This window comes from Gobio gobio (assembly GCF_949357685.1).
Source record: "Gobio gobio genome assembly, chromosome: 14".
Taxonomy (NCBI): Eukaryota; Metazoa; Chordata; class Actinopteri; order Cypriniformes; family Gobionidae; genus Gobio; species Gobio gobio.
In genome coordinates, this window is record NC_137107.1 from 18260064 (window position 1) to 18286930 (window position 26867).

General features: G+C 38.1%; 1 protein-coding gene across 1 annotated transcript in view; it reads right to left on the bottom strand.

Moving 5' to 3' along the window:
- The window catches only part of chm (CHM Rab escort protein), a 92366-nt gene that overhangs the window by 25251 nt on the left and 40248 nt on the right, over positions 1-26867 (bottom strand). Inside the window, exons 9-11 of the mRNA XM_079835373.1 lie at positions 17736-17813; positions 8665-8769; positions 4983-5046 (exon numbers count right to left, since the gene is read on the bottom strand). Coding sequence (XP_079691499.1) covers positions 4983-5046; positions 8665-8769; positions 17736-17813 — 247 coding nt within the window. The remainder of the gene's footprint in view (positions 1-4982; positions 5047-8664; positions 8770-17735; positions 17814-26867) is intronic.

Consider the following 26867-nt stretch of genomic DNA (forward strand, 5'->3'; position numbering starts at 1 on the left):
TTACGCTCAAGAACGGGATGTCAAAACTATTGTAACGATCCCACAAATCGGCTCTGATGTTTTGTTGCTTCTATGCCTGCTGAATCTTGGACGTGTCCCAAGAATCCATCCAAATGTGATATGCGGCATAAAAAAGATGTAATGCAATACAAGTTGAAAAGCAAAAGTGCAAGGCTGGCAAGAAATGTGCCACAGACACAAACACACACAGCAGAGATGGGTCAATGCCCTTTTAAATGTGCATGTGGATACGCAAGAGGAAAAGAATGAAAAAGGAAGAAAGAAAGGAAGATTGAAAGAAAAAAGGAAGGAAGAAACAGTAAGGAAGTAAAGAAGGGAGGGAAGGAAGGAAGGAGAGAGGAAGGAATGAAGGAAGGGAGAGAGGAAGGAAGGGAGAAAAGGAGGGATGAAGATTGAAAGAAAAAAGAAAGAAAGGAAGAAAGAAAGAAAGAAAGAAAGAAAGAAAGAAAGAATGAATGAAAAAGGAAGATAGGAAGGAAGGGAGGAAGGGAGGGAGGGAGGGAAGGAGGAACACAGTAAGGAAGGGAGGGAAGGAGGAAGGAACACAGTAAGGAAGGGAGGGAAGGAGGGAGGAAGTGAGGAATATTGAAAGAAAGAAAGATTTTGGTACAAAACCAAAATAATGAACAAACAAATGAAAGAAAAAGAAAAGAAAGAACAAATTAATATACAAAACAAAACAAAAAGAAACCAAACAAATGAACAAATACAAGAACAAAGATAAAAAATATACTATATATATATATATACTATATATATATATATATATATATATATATATATATATATATATATATATATATATATATATATATATATATATATATATATATATATATATATATATATATATATATATATATATATATATATATATATATATATATACATACAGTGAGGAAGTATTTGAACACCCTGCTATTTTGCAAGTTCTCCCACTTAGAAATCATGGAGGGGTCTGAAATTGTCATCGTAGGTGCATGTCCACTGTGAGAGACATAATCTAAAAAAAAAAAATCCAGAAATCACAATGTATGATTTTTTTAACTATTTATTTGTATGATACATAGACCGCAAAAAAATATGGACGACGCGACTTCATTGACTTCCGCTGACCAAAGTTGAAGCTTTCATAGGCCCGCTCACGGCGCTGACATCTTGAGACCGAGTCTGCGCAGTAGCGATCTCGGGACCGGAGTTGCGCAGTAGAGAACAGGAAGTAGAGGCGCGATTATCAAAAGCCCGCCCACACTCTCGCAGATGCAGAACAATTAATTATGTTGGTGTGAAATAAACAGTTATGGAAGTGTAGAAATTAAAGCTAAAGCTCCAATCTCCTCCCAAAAATCCAGAAAAAAGTCTGTTAGTGCCTCAGTGACAAGTTCACTCAGAGAAGCCGTCAATCTCAGCTGTCAATCATGACGTCACACCCCCCGTTTTTATAGCATCAAATAACTCACTAAAACTAAACTTATTTAAAAAACGAACACTTGAAATGAAATTATTGTAATAAAAACTGCCTAAAATGACAGAAACCATCTTTAGGAAACAATTATTTGAAGTGTAATTAAATTGTTTAGTGTGTCTCGTGCCCATTCAAATACATGGAGAGGCGGGGTTTAGGAGCTATACTGGGACCAGCCACCGGGGGGCGATCGAGGCGCGAAAGCTTCAATTTCTGACTGGAGCACTACAGGCTTGGTATGATACAGCTGCAAATAAGTATTTGAACACCTGTCTATCAGTTAGAATTCTGACCCTCAAAGACCTGTTAGTCTGCCTTTAAAATGTCCACCTCCACTCCATTTATTATCCTAAATTAGATGCACCTGTTTGAGGTCGTTAGCTGCATAAAGACACCTGTCCACCCCATGCAATCAGTAAGAATCCAACTACTAACATGGCCAAGACCAAAGAGCTGTCCAAAGACACTAGAGATAAAATTGTACACCTCCACAAGGCTGGAAAAATTGCCAAGCAGCTTGGTGAAAAAAGGTCCACTGTTGGAGCAATCATTAGAAAATGGAAGAAGCTAAACATGACTGTCAATCTCCCTCGGACTGGGGCTCCATGCAAGATCTCACCTCGTGGGGTCTCAATGATCCTAAGAAAGGTGAGAAATCAGCCCAGAACAACACTGGAGGAGCTGGTCAATGACCTGAAAAGAGCTGGGACCACCGTTTCCAAGGTTACTTTTGGTAATACACTAAGACGTCATGGTTTGAAATCATGCATGGCACGGAAGGTTCCCCTGCTTAAACCAGCACATGTCCAGGCCCGTCTTAAGTTTGCCAATGACCATTTGGATGATCCAGAGGAGTCATGGAAGAAAGTCATGTGGTCAGATGAGACCAAAATAGAACTTTTTGGTCATAATTCCACTAAACGTGTTTGGAGGAAGAAGAATGATGAGTACCATCCCAAGTACACCATCCCTACTGTGAAGCATGGGGGTGGTAGCATCATGCTTTGGGGGTGTTTTTCTGCACATGGGACAGGGCGACTGCACTGTTTAAGGAGAAGATGACCGGGGCCATGTATTGCGAGATTTTGGGGAACAACCTCCTTCCCTCAGTTAGAGCATTGAAGATGGGTCGAGGCTGGGTCTTCCAACATGACAATGACCCGAAGCACACAGCCAGGAGAACCAAGGAGTGGCTCTGTAAGAAGCATATCAAGGTTCTGGCGTGGCCTAGCCAGTCTCCAGACCTAAACCCAATAGAGAATCTTTGGAGGGAGCTCCACTCCGTGTTCTCAGCGACAGGCCAGAAACCTGACTGATCTAGAGAAGATCTGTGTGGAGGAGTGGGCCAAAATCCCTCCTGCAGTGTGTGCAAACCTGGTGAAAAACTACAGGAAACGTTTGACCTCTGTAAATGCAAACAAAGGCTACTGTACCAAATATTAACATTGATTTTCTCAGGTGTTCAAATACGTATTTGCAGCTGTATCATACAAATAAATAGTTAAAAAATCATACATTGTGATTTCTTGATTTTTTTTTTTAGATTATGTCTCTCACAGTGGACATGCACCTACGATGACAATTTCAGTCCCCTCCATGATTTCTAAGTGGGAGAACTTGCAAAATAGCAGGGTGTTCAAATACTTATTTTCCTCACTGTATATACATTCTTTTTTTTTTTTTTTTTTTAAGGTGACCTGGTGATAAGTACCAAGAAATATTAAAGAACTACATGTACTTACTGTAGGGTTAGGGTTTGTTTTAGGGTTAGTTACTTGTAATTATGCATAATTTACTGTATTACTATAGACCAATTTGGAGGAGACGTCACAGTTACGTTGCTTGCAGTTGCAGCTGCGCGCATAGTGGCTGCAGGAAAATAGCGTAATGAGTGGAGGAAAATGGGAAAAATCCACAGAATAAGAGAAAAATGTTTTGTTGTGCCTTTGTATGTCAAAATTTGAAAGTCTTCATTCTTATAGAATTCCATATTGGAGACACCCTTTGAAGCTAAATGCAGACGTTTATGTTGCTAGACACAGACTGGACAGATGAAACCTGCAATGATTAGTCGAATATTAAAGCATGATTTTGATGTAAACAGTAAGTCTACCAGTGGCGGCTGGTGATAATTATTTCTGGGGGAAAGGAAAAACAAAAGAATAAAAAAGCATGTTGACTACTTGAACATACATTTTGCTCTCCTTTCTTTCTGGCCAGCAAATTTCTCAATGACACTGATTAAAGTCAGTCATCTCAATAGTGTCATGACGTTTGCATTGTTCAGTTAGATATTTGAGGTCTCTTACCAGTGAGTCTCTTACTCTTTTCGTCCTGTCACTGGCCTGCTGCTGGATTTGTAAATCGCGTTGGTCCGGTTCGGGATCCTTTATCATTTTTTTTCTTCCAACGAACGCCTACTGAAAGAATTTGGTTTAACTGCTGCCATCTCTACTCAAGTGATCATCCTAATAAGGTTTTGGCGGAGTCGGAGTGACTGTGTCGCCCACGCACTTTCGCTTTAGTGGCCAAGAGTGTAAAGTTGAATGACAGGTGACGAGAACCAATCAGATTGGATAAAATAATACGCATCCAATTCTGATTCGCCAGGGACGCAAGACCTGCGTCCGGAGGAGGATCTTTAAGAACCAATTAGAGACCAGCTTCAGGTCACATGCTGACCATCAATTTTTAGACATCCATTTGTCCGGCGTCCCTCACGCATGAAACCGCATGAAACATATTGAAGAACATATAAAATAGTTAACCCATCAAAACCAGTTTTTATTAAATGCTGAGGCTCTTACTAACAGCCAGCACATCGTATGAGTAAACTATTTTATTTTTATTTCACTTTTATATCATTTTTGTATATATGTATATTTCTGGAATTTTGATGAGGCGGCGTCCCAGCGCCCTCTATTGACCAGCCGCCACTGAAGTCTACATAATATTAGGGGACATCCATACATAGCAGTTACAGCATGAAATTATATTTTAACCTATAACATTTTACATAGATAACCTTTAATCACAGCCTATAACATTTTTATCTCACAGTTCTTGACTCTTTTTCTTGCATGTACATGTTTTTATCTCCCATTTTGGACTTTATAACTCGCAATTGTGAGTTTATATCAATTCTGCGGGGAAAAGAGTCAGAATTGTGGGATATAAACTCGCAATTCTGAGGAAAAAATACAGAAGGATAAACAGAATTGTGATATATACTCGCTATTCAAAGAATTGTGAGATATAAACTTGGATTCGTGAGAAAAAACGTCAGAATTGTGAGATATAAACTCGAAATTAACTTTTTTTTTTTTTTGGTTTTGGCTTTCCACAGATTTTCTCTCTGCCCACACAAACGTCATCGCTGTTTGCAAACACAAAATAGGTCTATAGTAACTACATGTAGTAACAGGTAACTACGACGCCTTAAAATAGTGTTACTGAACACAAATCACTGTAGAAAAGAAAGCAAGCAAGAACGCACCTGCTGATCAGACTCTGAAGGCAGCACAGATCTGTCCGTGATGAGCACTGCTCGAGATATCTGCCTGTGAGAGTTGAGAAACAGAATCACAGTTCAAATCCTTAAAAAAGAAGAATCATAACAGACAGAGAACATACATAATGAAGGAGATTATATGAAAAGGAAAATACAAAATGACCCTAAAAATCCCACTTTCAACTTACAGTTATTGCACCCAAAAATTACAATTTTGACATCATTCACTCATTTCCAAACCTGTAAGACATTTTTTTTCCCATTTTGTGGCTGCTCTTTCCAATATAGTAAAAACACACAATGACCAAATGTCATTTTTGCTTCAGTATATACAAACAATACAACAAAGTCTTTGGTTTGAGAAACTCACAACACACTGGGGCTTTGGCATCACTGTTGACAAACTTGGCACAAGTTTGAATATGTGAAATATGTGGAACATATCAAAGGTTTTATGGCATGGATTTTTTATTTTATTTTATAATGTATTCTGAAGTGTGCTTATATTGTTAGTATAATTTTTACATCAAAAAATGTCAAAATTTAGAAATAAAAGGCATTTTTTCTATACTGATGTTTGCCCTGTGGCTGAATGCCCTGTTTCAAGGGGCGTGTCTGCTGCAAGACTTCAGTAAAAACGCCCACTGTTGTGATTGGCTGACATCTTTGCATTTTAAATGAGCGGAGGGGGCATGATTTAACAAGGTCTACGAGGCACAAGGCTGTGCCAGAGAGACGGATGTCACTTCTCATCAGTTCTCTCAGCACATCTCAGTTCAGTGAACTGTTGTAGTTACAGCATATACTTCAGGTTATTAGTTTATTTCTAGTTGGAAGGACTGTCACTCATGTCAGAAAGTTAGTAACTTTAGTAAATTATGGATCAGCGCTGACTCGAGATGCAAACCGTTTAGAACGATTCAGTCCGATTTGGTGAACTGGTTCGACCGGTTCACTAAAAAGAACCGGTTCAAAAGAATGATTAGTTCGCGAACCGACATCAATGGAAAAAAGACGGAGAGATTGCTAACAAAGATATATTGTATCTACTGATTTGTGAGAGCGCTGTCAGCGCGAGTTTACTTTGTTTGTATCTGAGAGCTCTGAATAAACACGAGTCCCAGTCACGCTGAGACCATGTACCATTACAGGAGATGAACGAGTTACGAGTAAGTGTTGATTATGGCATTATTTTTAGATATTTTCCTATCATATGAAAAGCGTCAGTGAGTACACAGCGCAAACAAAGACACAACAGCAGTAATCAAATGTAATCCAGTTTATTGTGGGGATAGCTGGCTAGCCTAGCCCGGAGACCCTCACGCTTACCCCCCTTCTGCTTAATCTCGCACCGCGTTTGGTGCCTCCGCTGTGGGCCAGATGCAGTACTGGGGGTCGGTGATGTTGAAGGCCGACCGGTCAGTACAGCCCGAGCTTCGGCATGTGCGTGAGGTTTATCTCTAAAGATGTAACTCTGCCGATGTTGAGCAGAAACTCATGACTGTATGCACATTTTAGAACAGATAGACGCGACGAGGACTGCAAAAAACACTGACTCACAAGATAGAAAACACCGTTCTGTCGGGAGAGAGAGAAGCCGCAGCACGAATAATAAAGTTCTGTGTGGACTTGAATAATAAGCTACACATCAGAAATCACTGATCACAGATAAGAAGGAACTGAAAAAAGACTTCCGTTTTCATTTGTACATCCAAACACTGAGAAACTGCCAGCATTCACTCGTTCACAAGCCATGATCTCTCGAGGACAAACAAATATGGCGCTCGCATGGGCGTGCCAAATTCTCTGGGCGGAGGAAAGGGAAGTAACCGTTCCTGTTATGACGTCATAACAGGAAAATTCAAGATCAGCTCGTCTGGGCTGTCATTTTCTCAAAGGCAGAGAAAGACACCCAGGACTCGATTTACACCGATCAAAATTTCTAGCCACTTGGGGACAATATTCAGGCTAGGAGAACTCATATTAATGTTGAAAAACCTCATAAAATGAAAATTTCATGCCATGGGGCCTTTAAAAGCTTGAAGGTGTGTAAAGCACTGTATGCTTTCATTGCATGGGAAAGAGTAGCTACATGGGTCCCACTTTATATTAGGTGGCCTTAACTACAATGTGCTTACATAAAAAAATAAGTACAAGGTACTTATTGTGTTCATATTGTATTGCTGTACACTTTTGCTGATATTGAGGTGGGATACAGGTAAAGTTAGGGACAGTTGTGGTGGTATGGGTAAGTTTAAGGGTAGGGTTAGGTGTAAAGGAAGTGTCAACAGCGTAATTATAAATCTAACTACAGAAATTAATTACAGATTACTTATACATAATTACATGCAGGGAATTTTGAAAATGTAAGTACAATGTAAAAACATGTATGTACACAATAAGTGCATTGTATCAAATGATTAATAGTAGTTAGTAGTTAAGGCCACCAAATATATAAAGTGGGTCCGCTACATGATTCTTGCAAACATCTTCTGTTGAGTTCCACACAAAGTCCCACAGGTTTGGAACAACATAAGAATTGAAAAGGCAAAATGTGACTTAGGGTCGTTACACAAAGCTAACTTAGAATATAGTGCACTAGCCATAATGGACCACTTTTATAATGGCTTTATGAGTAGACAGCTTTATTCACCAGGGCTTGATGTTAACACCCGCCAACCCGCCGAATGCGGGTGGATTTCAGCAGTGGCGTTTAATGCAGTCACTGCTACCAGTCACTTTGGCGGATTACATTTTTTATTTAATATATACATTTTTCAAAAGCCATCTGAAATAATAAACTAAGTTCAATGTAGTAATGATGTTTCGATACATATCTATAGTGAAATATCTGAAACGCATCCAATACTCATTTTCCAGATGACACACAAAACCGCCTCCCCTCACTCACTCATTTAATTTGCTCCGGAATAATATTGTCGGTGTTACAGGGCTTGAATTATGGCATGGGATTGCCCATAATTTTACTTATTCCCACAGATTTTGTGCTCAAACCCAAGTGCGCGCACATAAAGTCCACTCATTCTAAATTGAGTTCTTGTTCGCTGGTTATTGCGCTTAAACAGTCAAATACACACAAAATAATGATAAAATGCTGGTCTTGGCGAGTATTCACATGAACACAGTCAGTTATGTTGTGGTGAACGTAAACAGCTGAGAAAGAAAACGCATGTGTAACAGTATAATTGATCCGTGCATCAGGTCTTAAAGTGACAGCAGCCTAATGCATCTGCTGCCAAATTATGAAATAATATAAAAAAATATCTATATGGCAGTTTAAGTTAAAATTAATGTCAAGATCTGGTTTCATTACATGGAAATGTGCAGGATAACTTTTTTTTTAAACATGTAATTTTGCAAATAAGTTGTTGTACGTTTAGTCAATATAAAGACCTTTTTTAACCTATAAAAACAACAACTAAAGTGATGTCCAGAAATGTGTTATGTATAAACTGGGGAAACCAGCCAATCACAGTGTGAAAATACAATTTGGTTAATTGGTATAATGAGTTTTTATTGTGAAAGATACAAGTTCATGAGTTCTGATTGGGTTCAATGAATATCTGATTCAATCAATATCTTTTTGGTTTCTCATTATTACAGTAATGAATACTAATGTCACTTTTGTGGCGTATTGTGTGCTTACCTGTAAGCTGTGCTCTGCCTTTGTTCATCTCTGATGTACGAATCTTCAACCACAAAATGACTGCAGCTGATCTTCTGACCACGTGTATCAATCACAGCTTTAACTCTGTGAAGTATGAATACAGAAGATGCATCAGATCAAGAAAAAGTCCGTAACCCAAACCAGCTTTCTTTACCACAAAACCTGCTTTAAATCACAAAAGGGTCAGGAGATGGTCAGATTATGATTTGAAGATAAAATATTAAACACTAGAACATCATATATTAGCGGTCTCATTCTTCATGGGTCAGGTGGTTACTTCTAAAAGCTCTTTTTATAATGAGAAGTGGCCTGTCCTTTCATACATGTCACTATAGGAAAACGTGGTGCTTTGGCATTTTTGCATAAGGTCAGTGTCATGTTAATAATTTTGCATAGTGTTGGACCTACGTGTTTCATGACAATATATATATCAATGTTAAATTAATCAATTTTCGTTCATGTTTAAACATTAAACAATTTTTGGTACTTTGTCGGTTCTTCACATGATATCAAAGTGTAAAATCTGGGTCCTGAAGAAAAAACAGTTGTGAACCAGTGGCCTAAGGCACAAGTTTGACCTTTCCTCCTTTAATCTCTGAAAGCGAGAAGGAAAAAGAGCGAGTGAGAGAGAAAAAGGAGGAACAGAGGAGAATCTGTTGGCTTGTTATGTCAAGAGTTATAAATGTGCTTTATAGGGCTCATTATCCAAACTAATGGGCTGGGGGTGACATCCTTGAAATGGACTTTCACAACACAATAAAGGGGCAAGAGAGCGCTTCCCTCCCCTGACGAAAAGTCAGGCCTGGGAATAATCCTCCCCCAACGCCCAGATTGACTCCAGGACAGATCTGTTTATGTAAATGAAGATTTATTTACTCGGAGGAACTAGCAGAGGATGCGGAGGGTTTCCAATCAATCGTCAGCCAATGGGGTGGAAGAAAGCAATATGGGATACATTTCACAAACCTAACACACCTGAGGGCAACCGTAGCAGGTCGCTCTTGCTCACAGGAAGCTGCTTCTGAATCAAGAGAACAAACTACGCATATTTACGCAAATTACTGCAAGGCTCAATGATGAGTTTGGCTGGTCTAAGAGAGTCAGGTCAATTGACAAAACTTGTCAGGCCAAACTTACATTCCATGATCATATACTGTACATTGTTTTTATGCTTTAAAATTCAAACATTTGTTTTAGTGCGTGATGAAAATTGATATGGTTAATTTCAATTTCAATTGTATAATTTATTATGGCAAATAAAAAACCTAGTTTTATATAAACTGTAGAATATATACAGTATATATTGTGAGAATTGTTTATAAAGAAAATATGACATTTTTTTATGATGAGGTCAGTGAAAACTACTCCAAACTATTTTTTTTGTTTGTCAATCGAAATAAAAATAAAAAATATTACTTTCAAAGAGGTTTCTTCAATTCATTGTCTTTTCACAGCGCTCACCATGTAAAGAGTTTTCTATACAAGTGCATAAGTTTCTTCTGTCAGTGTGCATAAAACAATGAAATAGTGCTAATGATTCCGTTTCACTTGCAACCAAGGCCAGTGTTGGCTTTGTAGATCATCATAAGCGTTCGTAAATCGCCTTCATAAACCACGTCAGTGGCCTCTGAACCAATCAGCGTGATAACCTTGCACCCAACGATGCATGCGTTTAAACTCATTTGCATTTTATATACTTCTCTGCAAATGTGGTTTTGTGTAGGCTAAACAGATCATATGCTGAATGACACCATGACGGATATTACAAGCAAGAAGCTAATTTGTCTTGGTAAATATTGCATAAAATAGTACACCATTGTTTTAAATCAATGAAAGAATCTGTGTATACCAGTGTTGTTACTGTTAAGAAAAACTATTAAATTGAAATTAAACTATGAAATAAAATTAAAAATAAATATTAGATGAAAAACTTGAACTTAAAAAAACAATAAAAATGACCTAATACAAATGACAAAAGCACATCAAATTACTAAAACTTAGGGTACATTTACATGACAAGATATACTAAAAACGGAAATTAAACTAACATTAAAAGGACAACTGAAAATATAAAAATAAAAGCTTATTTAAAATACTAATAAATATTATAATGGCATATAAATACAATAAAATAACACGGTTAAACAACAAATTCATGTACAGGCAAAAAAATATAAATACAAATATTAAGGAACAGAGTTTTTTTTTAGACTTTGAAAATAAAATGTTAGTAGTGCTTTGCCCATGCAACACCCACCCAGCATTATACTAGGGTGTTTTGGGTGGTTGTTAGTGCATTATTATATGATTGTTAGGGTCTTCTGGGTGGTTGTTTAGGGCCATCTTTGTCTCTATAACCAGGTTGTGTCAATTGGCCTGCCTCTCTCTTAGACCGTCCAAAATGGTCAACGTCCAAGCGTAAAAGGTGAACTATGTAGGATTTTTGCAGTAAAATATCCAGAAACCACTAGGCCAGTGTTATATATTTTGTTCAGTTGAGTACTTAGAATATCCCAAATGTTTCCAACTATTTGTAAATCGTGAGAAATTGCTATTTTAACAAAGGAACCGGGACGTGTGAGCTATGCGTGTGAGGGAGTCGCCTGTCGATTGTGTCATATCTGCGTTACCCTCGGTTTCTGGTTTTATTCAGTGAAACACTTTACTCTCACTGCAGTGTGAACAAGTGTCATAGCAGCCGCCGAGCGAACGTCATAACTTCCTTTTCAACACACTCAGATATATCTAATATGATAAACAGAGCTGCGTTACCTCATATACTCATGACTGGAAAAGAGGAAGTGGCGCCGGCAACCGTGTCATAATAAAAGTCCCGCCGGCGATTATGCCATAATAACCGTCTCGCACTTCAATCGCTCCTGCGGCCTTGCTCAGCTCCACAACACTCGGTCCTGCTCTGCTTCACTACAGTAATGTTAATGATCGCATCCATGAACATGATTTCTGCCCGAGTCCTATCCTGACTGTTTTCCACCGGCTGTGAGGAGAAGACCACATGTCCCGAGATTCTGCGCTCAAACGTGGCGTCATCAAACTACGCCTTTGTTTTGAACAGGCGACCTCTAGTGGATGGAAAAGTTACATAGTGTAGCTTTAAGGCTTGCAGTAATTTGCGTAAATACGTAGTTTGTTCTCTTGATTCGGAAGCAGCTTCTGGTGAACAAGAGCGACCTGATATGGTTGCCCCTCAGGTGTGTTAGGTTTGTAAATGTGGAATCTAAATGTGGAATAATCGCATTAAAAATGCTGGATGGAAACACCAAGATGTCTTTGAGAATTTCCAAAATGCTGCTTTATTCGCAAATAGTTTTTCCGATATTTAGATGTTGTGCATGAATTGAATTCTCAACTTGGATAGTCAACATAGCGCATGCTTGGGTTTCTCCTCCAAGGTAACTAATCACAATAATAGTGATGCTTGTCTTAGCAGGCACCTCCAAAAAGGAATTTCATCACTAGTTGAGTTTTGTTGACGTGTGAAATTAATTTGGACAAATTAATTTGGACAAGTGATTGAGTTGCCTGTCGTGGCGGTAACAAACCGGACAGTGCTGGACCGTCCTCCGCATGGAGTGGCAGGTGGGATTTGAGGGTCTGTAATCCTCTGATGCATTATTAATCTGGCTCTACCCTTTTCAGCTTTATGTCTGTAATAAGAGCAGACATAGGGCGGTAATTTATGATGCCAGGGAAATTAAAATCATTGTTCAGCCTGCCAGACACCTTGCCAGCTTTTTTTTCACCTTCATGAAACTTTTTCCATGGATGATGTATGGCGCTAACCTCCAACGCAGGGCTGACTCCACACGGGGCGCCACTGGAGGAGGGCATGGACCGTCCACGCTACACTCAAGGCAATGCTTTATAGACTGAGCTCAGGGTCTGACGGACACCTCGGTTTGAATCCTGACCAGCCCCGGTCAGGTGAGTCTGGCTTCAATCCAATAGGGATGAAAGAATTCGCCTTGAATCTTCTTAGTGCTCCAGTTATATGGGGGTTAATGGCATTGGTGGCGATCATGAAGAACTTGTAGTAAATTATCAATTAAGGTCATCTTGGTTGTTTTTCCTATGCTACGTTAAGTTTTGAGGAACACCTCCTGCTGGGCCACTCAAGTAGAACTGACGTTAGGGACGACTGACCGCATCCAGGGACAGACGTCACATATCAAAACTAAACTGACCTCCGTCAAATGACCTACTGAAGGAGCAAATAAACAATCTGAAAGATTTGTTGGGAGAACAAATTATAAAAGTTTTCCCTTGGTTATAAGAATAAATATGTTCACCCAGGCCAAGCAGTCCTACTTGATTTGCTGAAGATCTTGCAAAGCAGAACAACGAACACATATAACAGCTAGTCAAGACGTTTCATTTTCTGCAGTCAGCTACTTTTTGCATTGCAGCAAAGCAAAAAACACCTCTTAAAATATAATTTATTATTTTTCAAAACGTTGGTGGGGTTTACAAAATGGGTAACATTACACATTTCCTGATTAGATTTTACTCTGATTCACAAGCTTTTCTATGGATTCAATTCTGTTTTCTATTTGATTTGATTTCTATTCAATTCTGATTTAAAAGGAAGGCTCATTTTCCAACTCCCCTAGTTAAACAGTTGAGTTTTACAGTTTTCGAATCCATTCAGGGGATCTCCGGGTCTGGCGGTAGCACTTTTAGCATAGCTTAGCATAAATCATTGAATCTGATTAGACCGTTAGCATCTCGCTCCAAAATGACTAAAGAGTTTTCGATATCTTTCCTATTTAAAACTTGACTCTTCTGTAGTTACACCGTGTACTAAGACCGCCGGAAAATGAAATGTTGCAATTTTCTAGGCCGATATGGCTAGGAACTATACTCTCATTCCCGTGTAATAATCAAGGAACTTTGCTGCTCTACCATGGGTGCAGCAGATGCAATGATATTACGCAGCGCCTGAAAATAGTCCCCCAGCACGCTCCCTGTGCAAGCAGGTTATCATGTTGGTTATGTTGACGGAAGTTAGCCTATTTTCAAGCACTGCGTAATATCATTGTGCCTGCTGCACCCATGGTACGCCAGCAAAGTTCCTTGATGACCAATCAGAGGAATTACCAGTAGTGAGAATCCACTCAGTTTAGCAAAAATGCTAAATGAGTTTTACACACTCACATATACTCTCATTATAACAAAGTGGACACGATGTAAATAAAAGATTCATTGTGAAATTTAGTCAGATTCATTGTTTAAAACAGGAGTTTTCGAACTGACTGACAGCTTCAGTGATTAGAAACGAAGAGCTCTTAACTCGCTGCCTGTCTGTGTAATTTCATTCGCAATTTGAAAAGTTTTTGTTTTTCATGAGGCTTTGTGACCTTTTCTACACATATATACCTCACACTTCAGTACACACTTAATCTGTGCTTCACCCCAGAGTCCTGCACGGGTGCGGGTACCCGCGGGTACCTGACGGTTGACCCGCGAATATTGCTGAAACGGGTGAAAAACATCCTACTGTGTCGGATACGGGTGCGGGTCGGACAAGGAAGAACACGGGTCTAAACACGGGTTTTAAACAGTCACGTACAAACGAATATAGGCCTATATATAAAAATATATTTATGTGTTTTGTAGATGTGCTCCTAAAAATATGCATATACAAAAATATGCCTTGCCTGTATTTCAAGCTGATAAAATAATTTCAAATCCATATCAACTTATTTGTGGCCGCGCGGTGCGCGCCCTCCCAGAATAATCACAACAGTGCGAGCGCGATCTGCCTGCACTGCAATCGTCAAGATGGATCATGGGGAGTTGAAGAAAAGATAGCCACAAATGTGGAACTTCATCACTGAGGAAGCACGCAGATAACTGTGGTAACAAAACCAAGCACAAGCAGTTCTATCGAACAGTATTTTTGTTATGTTTCCTGAGTTTGGTCTCTTAATAACACTCTTAGTAGCCTACATTAAGCCATGTTAAGCGTTTTCTTATAATGGTTTTCTATGGGAGGACAACGCTTAACGTGTAATTAAACGCGTTGCGTTCATATTCTGGGCTCATCTGATTTTTTTGTACATAGTATACATTATTAGTATTATGTTTACGGAGTTTGGTCTCTTAATAACAGTGTCTTACCAACATTAAGCCACGTTAAGCGTTTTTCACGTTAAGCGTTTAGAATGTCCCTGCTGAAGTTGTCCTTGTGTTAATGGTCGTGTAATAACTTCTGTATGCTGGCAATAAATTTGTAAGTGTGTCTATAATGTGATATGCTAAACGGATTTTATTGCGGGTGTGGGTCGGGTGTCGGTTCTATTTTAAGCGGGTCGGGTCGGGTGCAGATTTTATTTAGTGCTGTCATCGGAAAACGGGTCGGATGCGGTTTTAAGCACTGCGGGTACGGGTTTATAAAATCGGACCCGTGCAGAACGTGCTTCACCCTTCAAATAAACAAAAAAGACTAAAACTGTTTTTTTATGTTATAATAGTGATTTGAACATCTCAAAAAAAAAAAATGTTATGTAGTGGAAATGGCTAATGAGCAATTAAGTGCTCCTCTGCCTCCATCTACTGGTTATAGTGGTCATTTTGTGTCTTTTTTAATTGTAAAATAAAAATGTTTGTATTTCAGCAAGTGTCAGTTTTCCTACACCGTGAAACTTTTAGTTTTACAAATTCGGACAATCTTTAAAGGATGAACAAAAAATATTTTTGGTCATCACATTAAAAATGTAGAAAACATTTAAAATTGCATAATTGCATAATATTCAGACTTTTGGGCTTTAAGTGCTGGAAAAGGTTGCCTGAAGTATTTGAAAGTCCTTAATTCTTATAACAGAGGTCTATAACTGTCTAATTTGCTGGTCTATGATAGAAAAACTACATTTGTAGTCACGTCGAGGGAGCAAGATTTTATGACGTCATCAGAGTTCGCCATATCTTGGCTTTTGACGAATTGACGCCACTGAACTTCTGCTGTAAATTGCACAGGGAACCTTCCAGCCAGGTATATTATGAAAATATTATAGGTTTAATATTAATTATAATATAGAATTAATACTAGATTTTAATTATATTTTATAAAACATTTATTTATACGCATGTTGTTGCATTTATTTATATATATTTTTTATGTACTGTTATTATAACAATGTTAAAATTATTATACATTGTCATTTGTTCATAAATTGGACTACACTGGTTGCACTGTATGTTTTTGATTCACGCAAAAGTAGGGATGCATCAAAATTATCAGCCGAAAATGGCCTTTTTGGCCGAAAGAGAATAAGAAACAAAGGTAACAGAGGAAATTGTAGCTTTAATAAGGAGTTATTCTATATTGAATTTATTATTTATGCAGTGCAGACAGTTTGATAACTTTATTCAATTTCTGTATATTTCCTACCTGTTAAAGAGGTAGGAAGGCCACAGGTTATATTTATATGACATTTATTATAATGGGTTTACTGTATGTGAAGATTGTTTTAAGTTTACTTAAAATTGTTGAATGTCTATCATTAATGTTTTTTTTAATTTTTTATTTCAAAGACATCAGTAGCAGTTTTAGTATCAGTGATACTAGCCTTCATAAAAAAATATTTTAAATATACTGTCTTTAAGTTGTTTCAAAATTAATTTAGAGAGTAACTGTGTAATTATTACAATATAAAAATATTAAAAACACAGATGTTTTTTCGATTAATTACAGAAAAAAAATGTATGATTAATTAGCTAATTTTTTTTAATCGATTGACAGCATTAGTTACTTTCAATAAAAGTGTGTTTTTTTGGAGTGTGGTATTATAAAAAATAATAATTCAGTATCATTAAAATTATTTAATTTATTTTTTTAATTAAAAAAGTCTAATATTAACACAATTATACAAAAAAAGGTCATTTGAAATAATAAATAAATAATTTTTAAAAAACATTTTCGGTTTCGGTTTTCAGCCAAGTGCATTCAGAATTTTGTTTCGGCCCAGAATTTTCATTGCGGTGCATCCCTGGCGATAATGTCACAGAGAAACCATTGGAATAACTTTCACAATGATTTTTTCACCCCAGCTAATGAGCATGGTTAAACATGGCTTGAGCATTTACTGCAGCAGCAAAGGACAAAAATTGCAGTGCATGCTTATAAACTATATATGTCTGCTGGTGTGGATGCTAATATAGTTATCGTTCTTGGTGTGAACGGGGCCTTTAATCAGAAAATCTTTTTTGAATTTTTTTTTTAATACACATCCCTAGTCGGGATGATATGCCCGATAAACAACAGGGAAATGCATCTAATTTGAGCACTGCTGCACAGGCAAGGAACGCAATAGCCTTAACACTAGTAAGCTAATGCTATCACATGTGTAAGTGTCGTGCGCTACATCCAGAGGAATCCATGCCCCCTGGGTCATTCACCAGCAAGATGAAAGAAACTCAATATAATCGCCAAAGAGAGGGCCAAAGAATGAGAGAGGAATAAAGAGAGAGGGAAAAAAAACCCAGATCTAACCTAGTTTATGACAACAATCCACCTTTGAAACTCATTAAAGGCCTTTCTGGTGGGGCCTGACGCACATTATCAGCACAGATTAATCAAGGGAGACGGGAGATGAACTCTCATTTTTTAAGAGGCAGCAACAGAGGGCTTTTTTGTCTTCAGATGAAAATCAATTAGTGGAGGTAAGGCCACGAGGAAAAAGCGGCATCACTCATCGCCGGCCCAAGTGGCAGAGTCTGTGATTTGTCTTCCGAGCTCGGCTGCTTAAGGGGGGCTGGTACTGCTGTCTCCCTGAAAATTAATTTCATATCTATATTCCGAATATCCCCCCCATTCACTCATGTGCGCCATCTCTTGGCCTTGTTTTTGAGTACCCTGTACACAAATGAGCTCTGATCAGCCTTGGGATACTAGAGTGGTGTGAATCAACCAGAGGAGGAAGTAAATCTACTTCTTATCTAATTGAATTTCTGAGTGTTAGGAGTTGTTGTTTTTCGTTTAAATGCGTGTTATCAAAGTGTAAGAACAGAATCAACGGTGAGCTACTTACTTGTTGGATGCCTTGTCCACAACCAGGCACTGCACTGAGTGTCGCAGACAATAAATTCCTCCAAATACAGCACACATTCTGCAAGGAGAAAAAAAGTAACACCTTACATACGCTGGAGTTTATTTATATGACATTCAATCTGAATGGAACTGCTAAACACATAATTACAGCTGATGGCATGACATTAAAAGGGCTGATCACACCTTGTCCACGCAAAAAGGACAAAATCCAATTCATTTGACAAGGCAAAAATGTCACCAAGATCTTAAAATGTGTTACCCTCACGTTACCTTTCTTGTGATTTTGTGGTGATAAAGAATAGCAGCTTAATTAAACTAGAAAACACAAAGACAAAGTGATTCAAATATTCTTGAAAAGCCTGGAGACAAACCTAAATAGACAGAGAGAGAATCACTATTAAGATGATTGACAGACAGAAGCTGTGATAAAGTAGCCAACCTACTTTGCGTGATTGCACACAGTAACTATTTATACATTGCTGTCTTTTATCTTATTACCATTTCTGCAGTTTTACAGAAGCTGTTAGTGACACTTTACATGATTACACCCTTAACCATAAAATAAAAAAAAAAGATTTATTAATTTTTAAGAAAAGCCATTAGATCTTTCAACAAGAAGTCTCTAATCTAATTCTCATTAAGGCTGAATCAAAATAGATTATTTGATCAAAATACAGTAAAACATTCAATAAAAGCATTGTCAAATATTATTATAATTACATTTTTTGTTTTGTTTTAATATTTTAAAATTGATGGCAAAGCTGATGTGTGTGTGTTAATAAGGGATAAAACAATTTTTTAATTTCTTTAAAAGTATATATATATAAATGTATGAATGGACAGACAGTGTACTGTTTATATACACTATATTACCACAAGTATTTGGACACCCCTCCAAATCATTGAATTCAGGTGTTTAAATCACTTCCATGGCCACAGGTGTATAAAATCCAGCACCGAGGCATGCAGACGCTTTTACAAACATTTGTGAAAGAATAGGTCGCTCTCAGGAGCTCAGTGAATTCAAGCGTGGAACTGTGATAGGTTGCCACCTGTGCAATAAATTAATGCGTGAAATTTCCTCACTACTAAATATTCCACAGTCAACCGTTAGTGGTATTATAACAAAGTGGAAGCAATTGGGAACAACAGCAACTCAGCCACGAAGTGGTAGGCCACGTCAAATTACAGAGTGGGGTCAGCGCATGCTGAGGCGCACAGTGCGCAGAAGTCGCCAACTTTCTGCCGACTCGATAACTACAGACCTCCAAACTTCGTGTGGCCTTCAGATTAGCTCAAGAACACTGCATAGGGACCTTTCAGGAATGGGTTTCCATGGCCAAGCAGCTGCATCGAAGCCTTACATCACCAAGTGCAATGCAAAGCATTGGATGCAGTGGTGTAAAGCAGGACGCCACTGGACTCTAGATCAGTGGAGACGTGTTCTCTGGAGTGACGAATCACGCTTCTCTGTCTGGCAATCCAATGGACGAGTTTGGGTTTGGCAGTTGCCAGGAGAACGGTACTTGCCTGACTCCATTGTGCCAAGTGTAAAGTTTGGTGGAGGGGGGATTATGGTGTTTGGGTTTGTTTTTCAGGGGTTGGGCTTGGCCCCTTAGTTCCAGTGAAATGAACTCTTAATGCTTCAGCATACCAAGACATTTTGGACAATTTCATGCTCCCAACTTTGTGGCAACAGTTTGGGGATGACCCCTTCCTGTTCCAACATGAATGGGATGTCATTAAAGTTCATGTGCATGTAAAGGCAGGCGTCCCAAAACTTTTGGCAATATAGAATATATATATATATATATATTAACATATTCTTTCATTAGTGCATAAATATACACTGAAAGAAATCCGTCAGCCATCCTCTTGTATGTAACACGAAGGGCAAAGGTTGGGTATTAGGCCACATAAATATGTCTGAAGACACAGATGGAGAGATGGTAAAGGACATTTTGCTGTTCACTCGAAGCTTAAACAAGGGAGGGAAAAAAAAACTTCTGGCCTTGTCTGCCCAGATTAATATAGAGACATGGCATCTTAATAAAGTGCAAAGATAAAAAAAAAAAAGAGAGGCTAAATCTGCCAGCAATCATCTGGGCCCATCTCCTGTCCTCCACAGAAGCCCATAGAGGCAGCAGGGAAGCCCTTTGATGTCATTAACCCTAACTGACAGACGTTTAAGCTGATATTACTCTAATTAACTGCCCGCTGTCGGCCGCAATGATGCAGTCGGGCGGAGTGCGTGGGCACTGCCTTTCCCTCTCCAGGCCCCAGCACTCGCCCTGGCGACATCACTCGCCATCACGGCTAAATTAACAGTTGTGAAAATCCAGTACCCCCACAAGCCCCTGCTCTTTATAGCCTCTAAATGGCATTTCAGTTCCTATCAAGACGGGAATCAGGGGACGTGATTTTTTAATACGGTAGCAAAACAATGGAGGCCATTAATAGCCCAACGCCATGACAGCGCGCTCACCGATGATTTATGAGTTTGTGTATAATTTGATTATGCTATTAATTCCACTGATTACAGCTGCAGCGAGTGTGGAGAAGGTCACATCCAAAATAAATCTTCGACAACTCCCTCTTTCTCGTCACCTAACACCCTCCCCCTCCCCCTTTACCCCACCGACATCCCCACAAAACAACTGCCTCCAACTAGTTATTTCTGTAATTAAAAAGTAATGTAACAAGAAGCACAAACAAGCTTCAGGCTCTAATGGCAACATCACGGCAGAGCTTCAAATAAATTGAACAGAGCCCTGTAAGGACGGAAGCTTTTTCACGCCGCAGGAAATGCAATGGTATGATATCCTTGCGTTAAGATACACAGATAACAGGTTGAGATTGCTACAGGCTGCAATCCATAACGAATTTCACTTTGCAAGCTATGATGTTCTACTTTGTGTTATTTATATTGATCTAGAAAAGGGATATTAAGGTACATTTAAAAAGGACATTCCTAAAAGCTACTTGGTGCTACTTTACCAGCACTACCGTTCAAAAGTTTAGTCTTTCTTATGCAGTAATATTGTCAAATATTATTACAGTGTAAAATAACTGTTTTTAATTTATTCCTGTGATCAAAGCTGAATTTTCAGCATCATTACTCCAGTCTTCAGTGTCACATGATCCTTCAGAAATCATTCTAATATGCTGATTTGCTGCTCAAGAAACATTTATTATCAATGTTGAAAACAGTTGTGCTGCTTAATATTTTTGTGGAAACACGATCATGTTTTTTTCCGGATTCTTTGACGAATGGAAAGTTTATTTTAATAGAAATCTTTTGTAACATTATTAATGTCTTTACTTTTACTTTCGATCAATTTAATGCAACCCTGTTGAATAGAAGTAATAATTTATTAAAAAAAAAAGTATAGAACAAATTATAAAATTATGAATTAAATATAAATTAAAGCTGCTGTTCGTAACTTTTTTTGTGTTCAAGATTGACAAAAGTTATATAATGAGAATGTACAACATGAATCCATTTTCCAAACCGTGTTTTTGTCTTTCCCTGAATCATTATGGTATACTTATAATAAGTGTTTATATTGGGACTATATCAGACCAGACTGGTAGGAACCGCTGCGGAGGAGCACAGGCCCTGCGTGACTCACCACAGACATAAACAGAGAGAAGTAGCTCCGGCTGCAATGTTCTTCCGCAAGACGCATGCAGTTATGTTTATTAACCGCTAGAGTCCAAAAAGTTACGGACTGCAGCTTTAAGAATTTTATAATGTTCATTAAAAAAAGGTTGTACTTTTATTTTTGATGAACTTAAAAGTAAGTTCACCCAAAAATGAAATTATTTCATTAATTACTCATCCTCATGTCGTTCCAAACCCGTAAGACCTTCGTTCATCTTCAGAACACAAATTAAGATATTTAATTTTTTATTATATTTTTTAAAATATATTTTATATTATTTTATGTAATAAAAATATTTTTTTTATATTACATATACACGTTTTTTTTTCTATGGTATGTTTTTTATATATATATGTATCATCATTATTAATATATATATATATTAATACAATTCAACAATGCCGCTGTTCACGTGCCAATATTGAGCCGGCAGAACCCGGAAGCACTGCACTGTTTACAATGTGACCAGTATCATTTATTTCTGTTGGGTTTTTTTGCACACAAAAAGTATTCTCGTCACTTCATAACATTTAAGGTTGAACCATTGTAGTCACATGTAGTCACTATTTCAACGATGTCTTTACCTTTCTGAGCCTTGAAAGTGGCAATTACATTGCAGTCTATGGAGGGTCAGAAAGAACATCTTCATTTGTGTTCCGAAGATGAACGAAGGTATTACAGGTTTGGAAAGACGTGAGGGTGAGTAATTAATGACAGATTTTTTTTTTTTTTTTTCATTTTTGGGTGAACTAGCCCTTTAACCCAACTGAATCCTTTGTGCGCTCTTCAAGAGATAGTATTAATTAAAGAGTTAATAAAGGCTATCCATTTAAATTTGTACTAGACATCTAAATATTAAAACAGGCTGTAACAATTAGACATTCCATATTGATAATCTTAAAAAAAAAAATACAATTTAAAAAAAAGTTATAAAAAAGGCCTTTTGACAATTTAGTTTGTTTGATGAGAATCAAAAAAGCTCACCTCTTTAAACAAAAGAGCAAAACATTCTGCACAATCTCCCAGCAGATAGTCAATAATGGGCCGGAATTGAAGCCATTAATCTAAAAGATCTTGAATGCATCCCTAGTGACCTGTTAGATCTCAGTCTATTAAACAAAGGCAAGAAAAGCTTGACTCACTTGATTAAAGCAACACAACACAACAACAACAAAAAACCTGATGCCACATTTGGACACACTCCTCCTCCTCAAAAGCCAAACCAGGTTTGGGGAAAACATCTGAGCGCCCCTGGGAGGCCCCCGGAAAAAACGAGAGAGAACGTTTTATTAGCGTTCTGCGTGCATCGACAATAAATCCCCTTGCCGTGCAGGAGATGCTAAACAAACAAAATTACCACACGCAGCAAAGACCACTTACCTGTCAGGTTCATTGCCGGCAAATTCACTTGTAATCTAGGGTGCTGGAAGCCGAGTGGGGGGCTAATGGTTGGCCAATAATTAAAAGAAAACAAAGCGCCATGCTGGCTGGCAGGCCTTTCTCTGCGAAAATTAAATCCTGTTTGGATCTGAATAAATTAAATGTTTATTGCTCCCCGAGAACACACGGTAAAGGGGGAGGAAAACGAATGACAGAGAGGAAACGCGGCGTGTGAGGGAATGCTGGGAAGACAATCATCGCCTCTAATTAATGCATTTCCCCGTCCTCTCAATCTGTTTCTGTTTGACTGTTGTCTGATTGGAGCGCCGTGATCGCAGGTGCAAATCATAACCTGTCACGGCCAAATGTGTTTACCAGGCTGAATGGATCACGCCGGCTCCAAAAAACATCCCAGCGACGGAGACGGAGGAACCGGAACGGGGTGCAGAAGACGGAGGATGGCAGTCAGAGTGCCAAAGGTTATTTAGAAATTAAAAAGTCTCCGCTGTCAAAACTTGAGGGATAATGCGGCCGAGGACGGTAAAGCATTTCATCACTATATTAGCGGAGCTGCTCGCTGATCTGTGAATAACTGAGAGAGTGAGCATTATTGAGTTTGCACCTCCATCTATCCATCTATCACCTGCAAGCAGGTATCAGTGTGATGAATGAACCCGCCTTCCTCCAGCTCGTTCTCTCCTTCTGACTTTTGTCTCTCAATCCCTCGCTTTTGTCCCCTCTGAGGTCCATCTCTTTCCATTTCTCCCCAACTTTTTGAACTCTTTTTCCTCTGTCATCTCTTTCTGTAGTACTTCATTTCATCCTTTTAAATCTCCAAGTAGACTCACCTGTCTGCTGTGACATTCTACGACTGCATAACTCGCGTTCGCAAATGGCACATGGTGCAAACTTTAAAGTTAGATGAAATTAAAAACCTATTTATTTTCTAAATGTATGTCATAGGCACTTTTACCACCTGATATTAAGATGTGTTTTGGTCGATCGGATCTCGAGTAGAAGAGGGAGACACATTCCCATTTACACCTGGTGTTTTAATCCGTCTCTTTTGTCCACGTTCAACCACTTCTGTCCTGAATTCTTTGAGGGGAGGGTCTATGGGCAGGTAAATGTATGGGCTTTTTCAGATCTTTCAATCTAAAGCCTTGTGCACACGGAAATGATTATCGCACTCGCTTATCGCAGAAGTTTAACGTCTCGTGACTAAACAAAGGGCGCCAATGTTAGTGTGCACACTCACCAGGCGTAAAAGCGTCATTAACTCTTTCCCCGCCAAACACGGAATTTTCCGGGTTTCTGTGTTTTTTCAATGTTATAAGCGCTATTAAGCATCTTCTGAATGAGTACAGAATCTCCTGATCAAAACACAGACGAAGAAGACGCAAAAAAAACCACGCGATCGTAAGTAAAATAACGTGATCATCAACATTAAACATCATATAAATCAAAATGTCACTGAATGAAATGTCGAGCCAGGACGAGATATAGGACTGTGCAAGCATTAGGGGTGTTGATGGACTTCTACTCCATCTGTGTTTGATCAACGCTCTGAATCTGATCTGGATGTAGTCTTTGATAAAAATTTGATTTTCTCAGCTTTTTGTACAAAATGTTGTTTAAAAAAATAAAAATAAAAACTTACCCATATGTAAATGTTGATAAAAAAGGAATGCATGAAGCTAGAGTTAAGCTAGCTAAGGTTTACTGTGCCACGTTAAAAACTGGCCGACCAATGAAATTGGTGCTTTTGCTCACGTGCCTGGAGCTTCTGTAGTTACAGTAAAACAAGACTTGGTGGTGTTCAAGCACAATACGGTCTTACCGAAAATACATTGATACCTAAGAAGACGACGAAGAGGAAGTAAGTAGACGAAGAAGAAGATGTTTCAAGGCAAGATGAATGTAGAGCTGCTGATCTCTTTGGTATCTGAACAAAAAACTTCATGACAAACGCCACAGCGACTACAAAAATCTCGATAAGAGGAAGTTGTTATGGAGAGTGTCATGTATCAGTGTCATGTTCTTTTTGCCAGTTAGCAAAAGCACGTAAATACTGGCTCTTTTCTTCTGTGTGACAAGCGAGTGTCAGAAGCGTAAAGTTGCATGGCGCCACCTTGTGTACCTTGGATATTTCTGTTTTTCAATAAGTGCCATCTACTGTCAGGGAGTGAATTTGCGCTGCACATCGCCAGTGAAAATCGCTTGGGTATGAACACAAAGAGGCGTCAAAAAACGCTGGCGATAAGCGCATGATAATCGCCCCGGTGTGCAGAAGGCTTAATGGACGAAATAAACTCACGCAATTTACATATGAACGCAAAAGGAGATGACGGAAAAACACACAGAGAGCAGCAGCTTTCGTTTCTGCTCTGATAGCCACAAGACCATGCCGAACGCTGTGAGTGTGTTAGAAATCAGGAATGTTTGTTTTGTCTTCAGCCGACAAAGTTTAAATCCCGTCTGGCTAGAATGTGTCCTATAATGTTTACGCATTAGGTCAGTAGGTGGAGAGCAGGCGGCCTTTTGTGGCTGATCGAAAACGTTTGACCATCATTCGACAACCTCTGGAAGTGGTCGAATATGGACAAGCTCAAAATATTTAAGACCCAGTTTACACCTGTATTTAATGTTGCCAACTTGTGATCCGATCGACCAAAACACATCTTAATACCAGGTGTTTTGACCTCTGTAAAAACCCCAGACTTCTCTCAGGTGATGTATGCAGGACTCCTCCAATCAAGTCTGCTTAAAGCCACCACTGCAAGCTTAGGTTCATCTGTCTCTATTTTTAAATGCAACAGCCACATTTCAAAATGCAATCAACAACCGATGCATAGAAGTCCCCAACCTACATTTTTTTTCTTTTCCGATAATCTGTTACACTTGGAAGTACGTCACAATATGGAAGAAAAGAGTCGCTACTTTAGTTTCATCAAGCATTTAAGTGAATAGTTAATGAAAAAATGCTAATTCTATCATCGTTTACTCACCATCTTTCTATAACTGTTGACTTTCTTCAAAGTATCAATTTTTGTTCCACGAAAGAAAGAATGTCCAAGCTACTCTTTTCCATTTAATAAAACTGAATTGTCAAGCTCTTAAAAAAAAATATATATATATATATATATATATATATATATATATATATATATATATATATATATATATATATATATATATATATATATATATATATATATATATATATATATATATATATATATATATATTTACAGGGTATCTGCAGAGTTTTTAAAATCCAATTTAAGACTTAAGACCTTTTTATAGACCTGCATAATCTCAAAATAAACCATTTAAATTGTCCTGCTATCAGCAAAGCAGGGTACCTGTATATAAAATAAATACTCAAGAAATTTTATATTCAATATGTATTAAAAAGTGTTTTGTGTACTAAGGGTCCATATATGGTCTCACTTTATATTAGGTGTTCTTAACTACTATGTACTTACATAAAAAAACAAGTACAAGGTACTTATTGTGTTCATATTTCTTTGCAAAACACTTTTGCTGATATTGAGGTGGGATACGGGTAGAGTTAGGGACAGGTGTGGTGGTATGGGTAAGTTTAAGGGTAGGGTTCGGTTTAAGGGAAATGACAACAGTGTAATTATAAATGTAAATACAGAAATTAATTACAGGTGTAATAACAAGCAGGTTTTTTTTGTTTTAAATGTATGTAAAATGTAAAAACATATGTACACAATAAATGCGTTGTATCAAATGAGTAATATAAATGTTAGCACATAGTAGTTAAAGCCACCTAATTTAAAGTGGGTCCTAATATATCAATACATTTGAATTAGAAAGAAAGAATTTTGTGAATAATACGGGCCGTTTAATTCATCGGAAATCTTATTTTAAAATGTCCAAGTTTTACTTCCAGCTGCTCATTAAAAAAATTAAGGAAATAAAATATGCACTCTTACAACCATTTACAACATTTTACAATTAAACACCATAACGGAATTACTGTCATAATTGATAATAAGTCATAAGCAATCACTTGGCAGTTTGCTTGGATTGCGAAA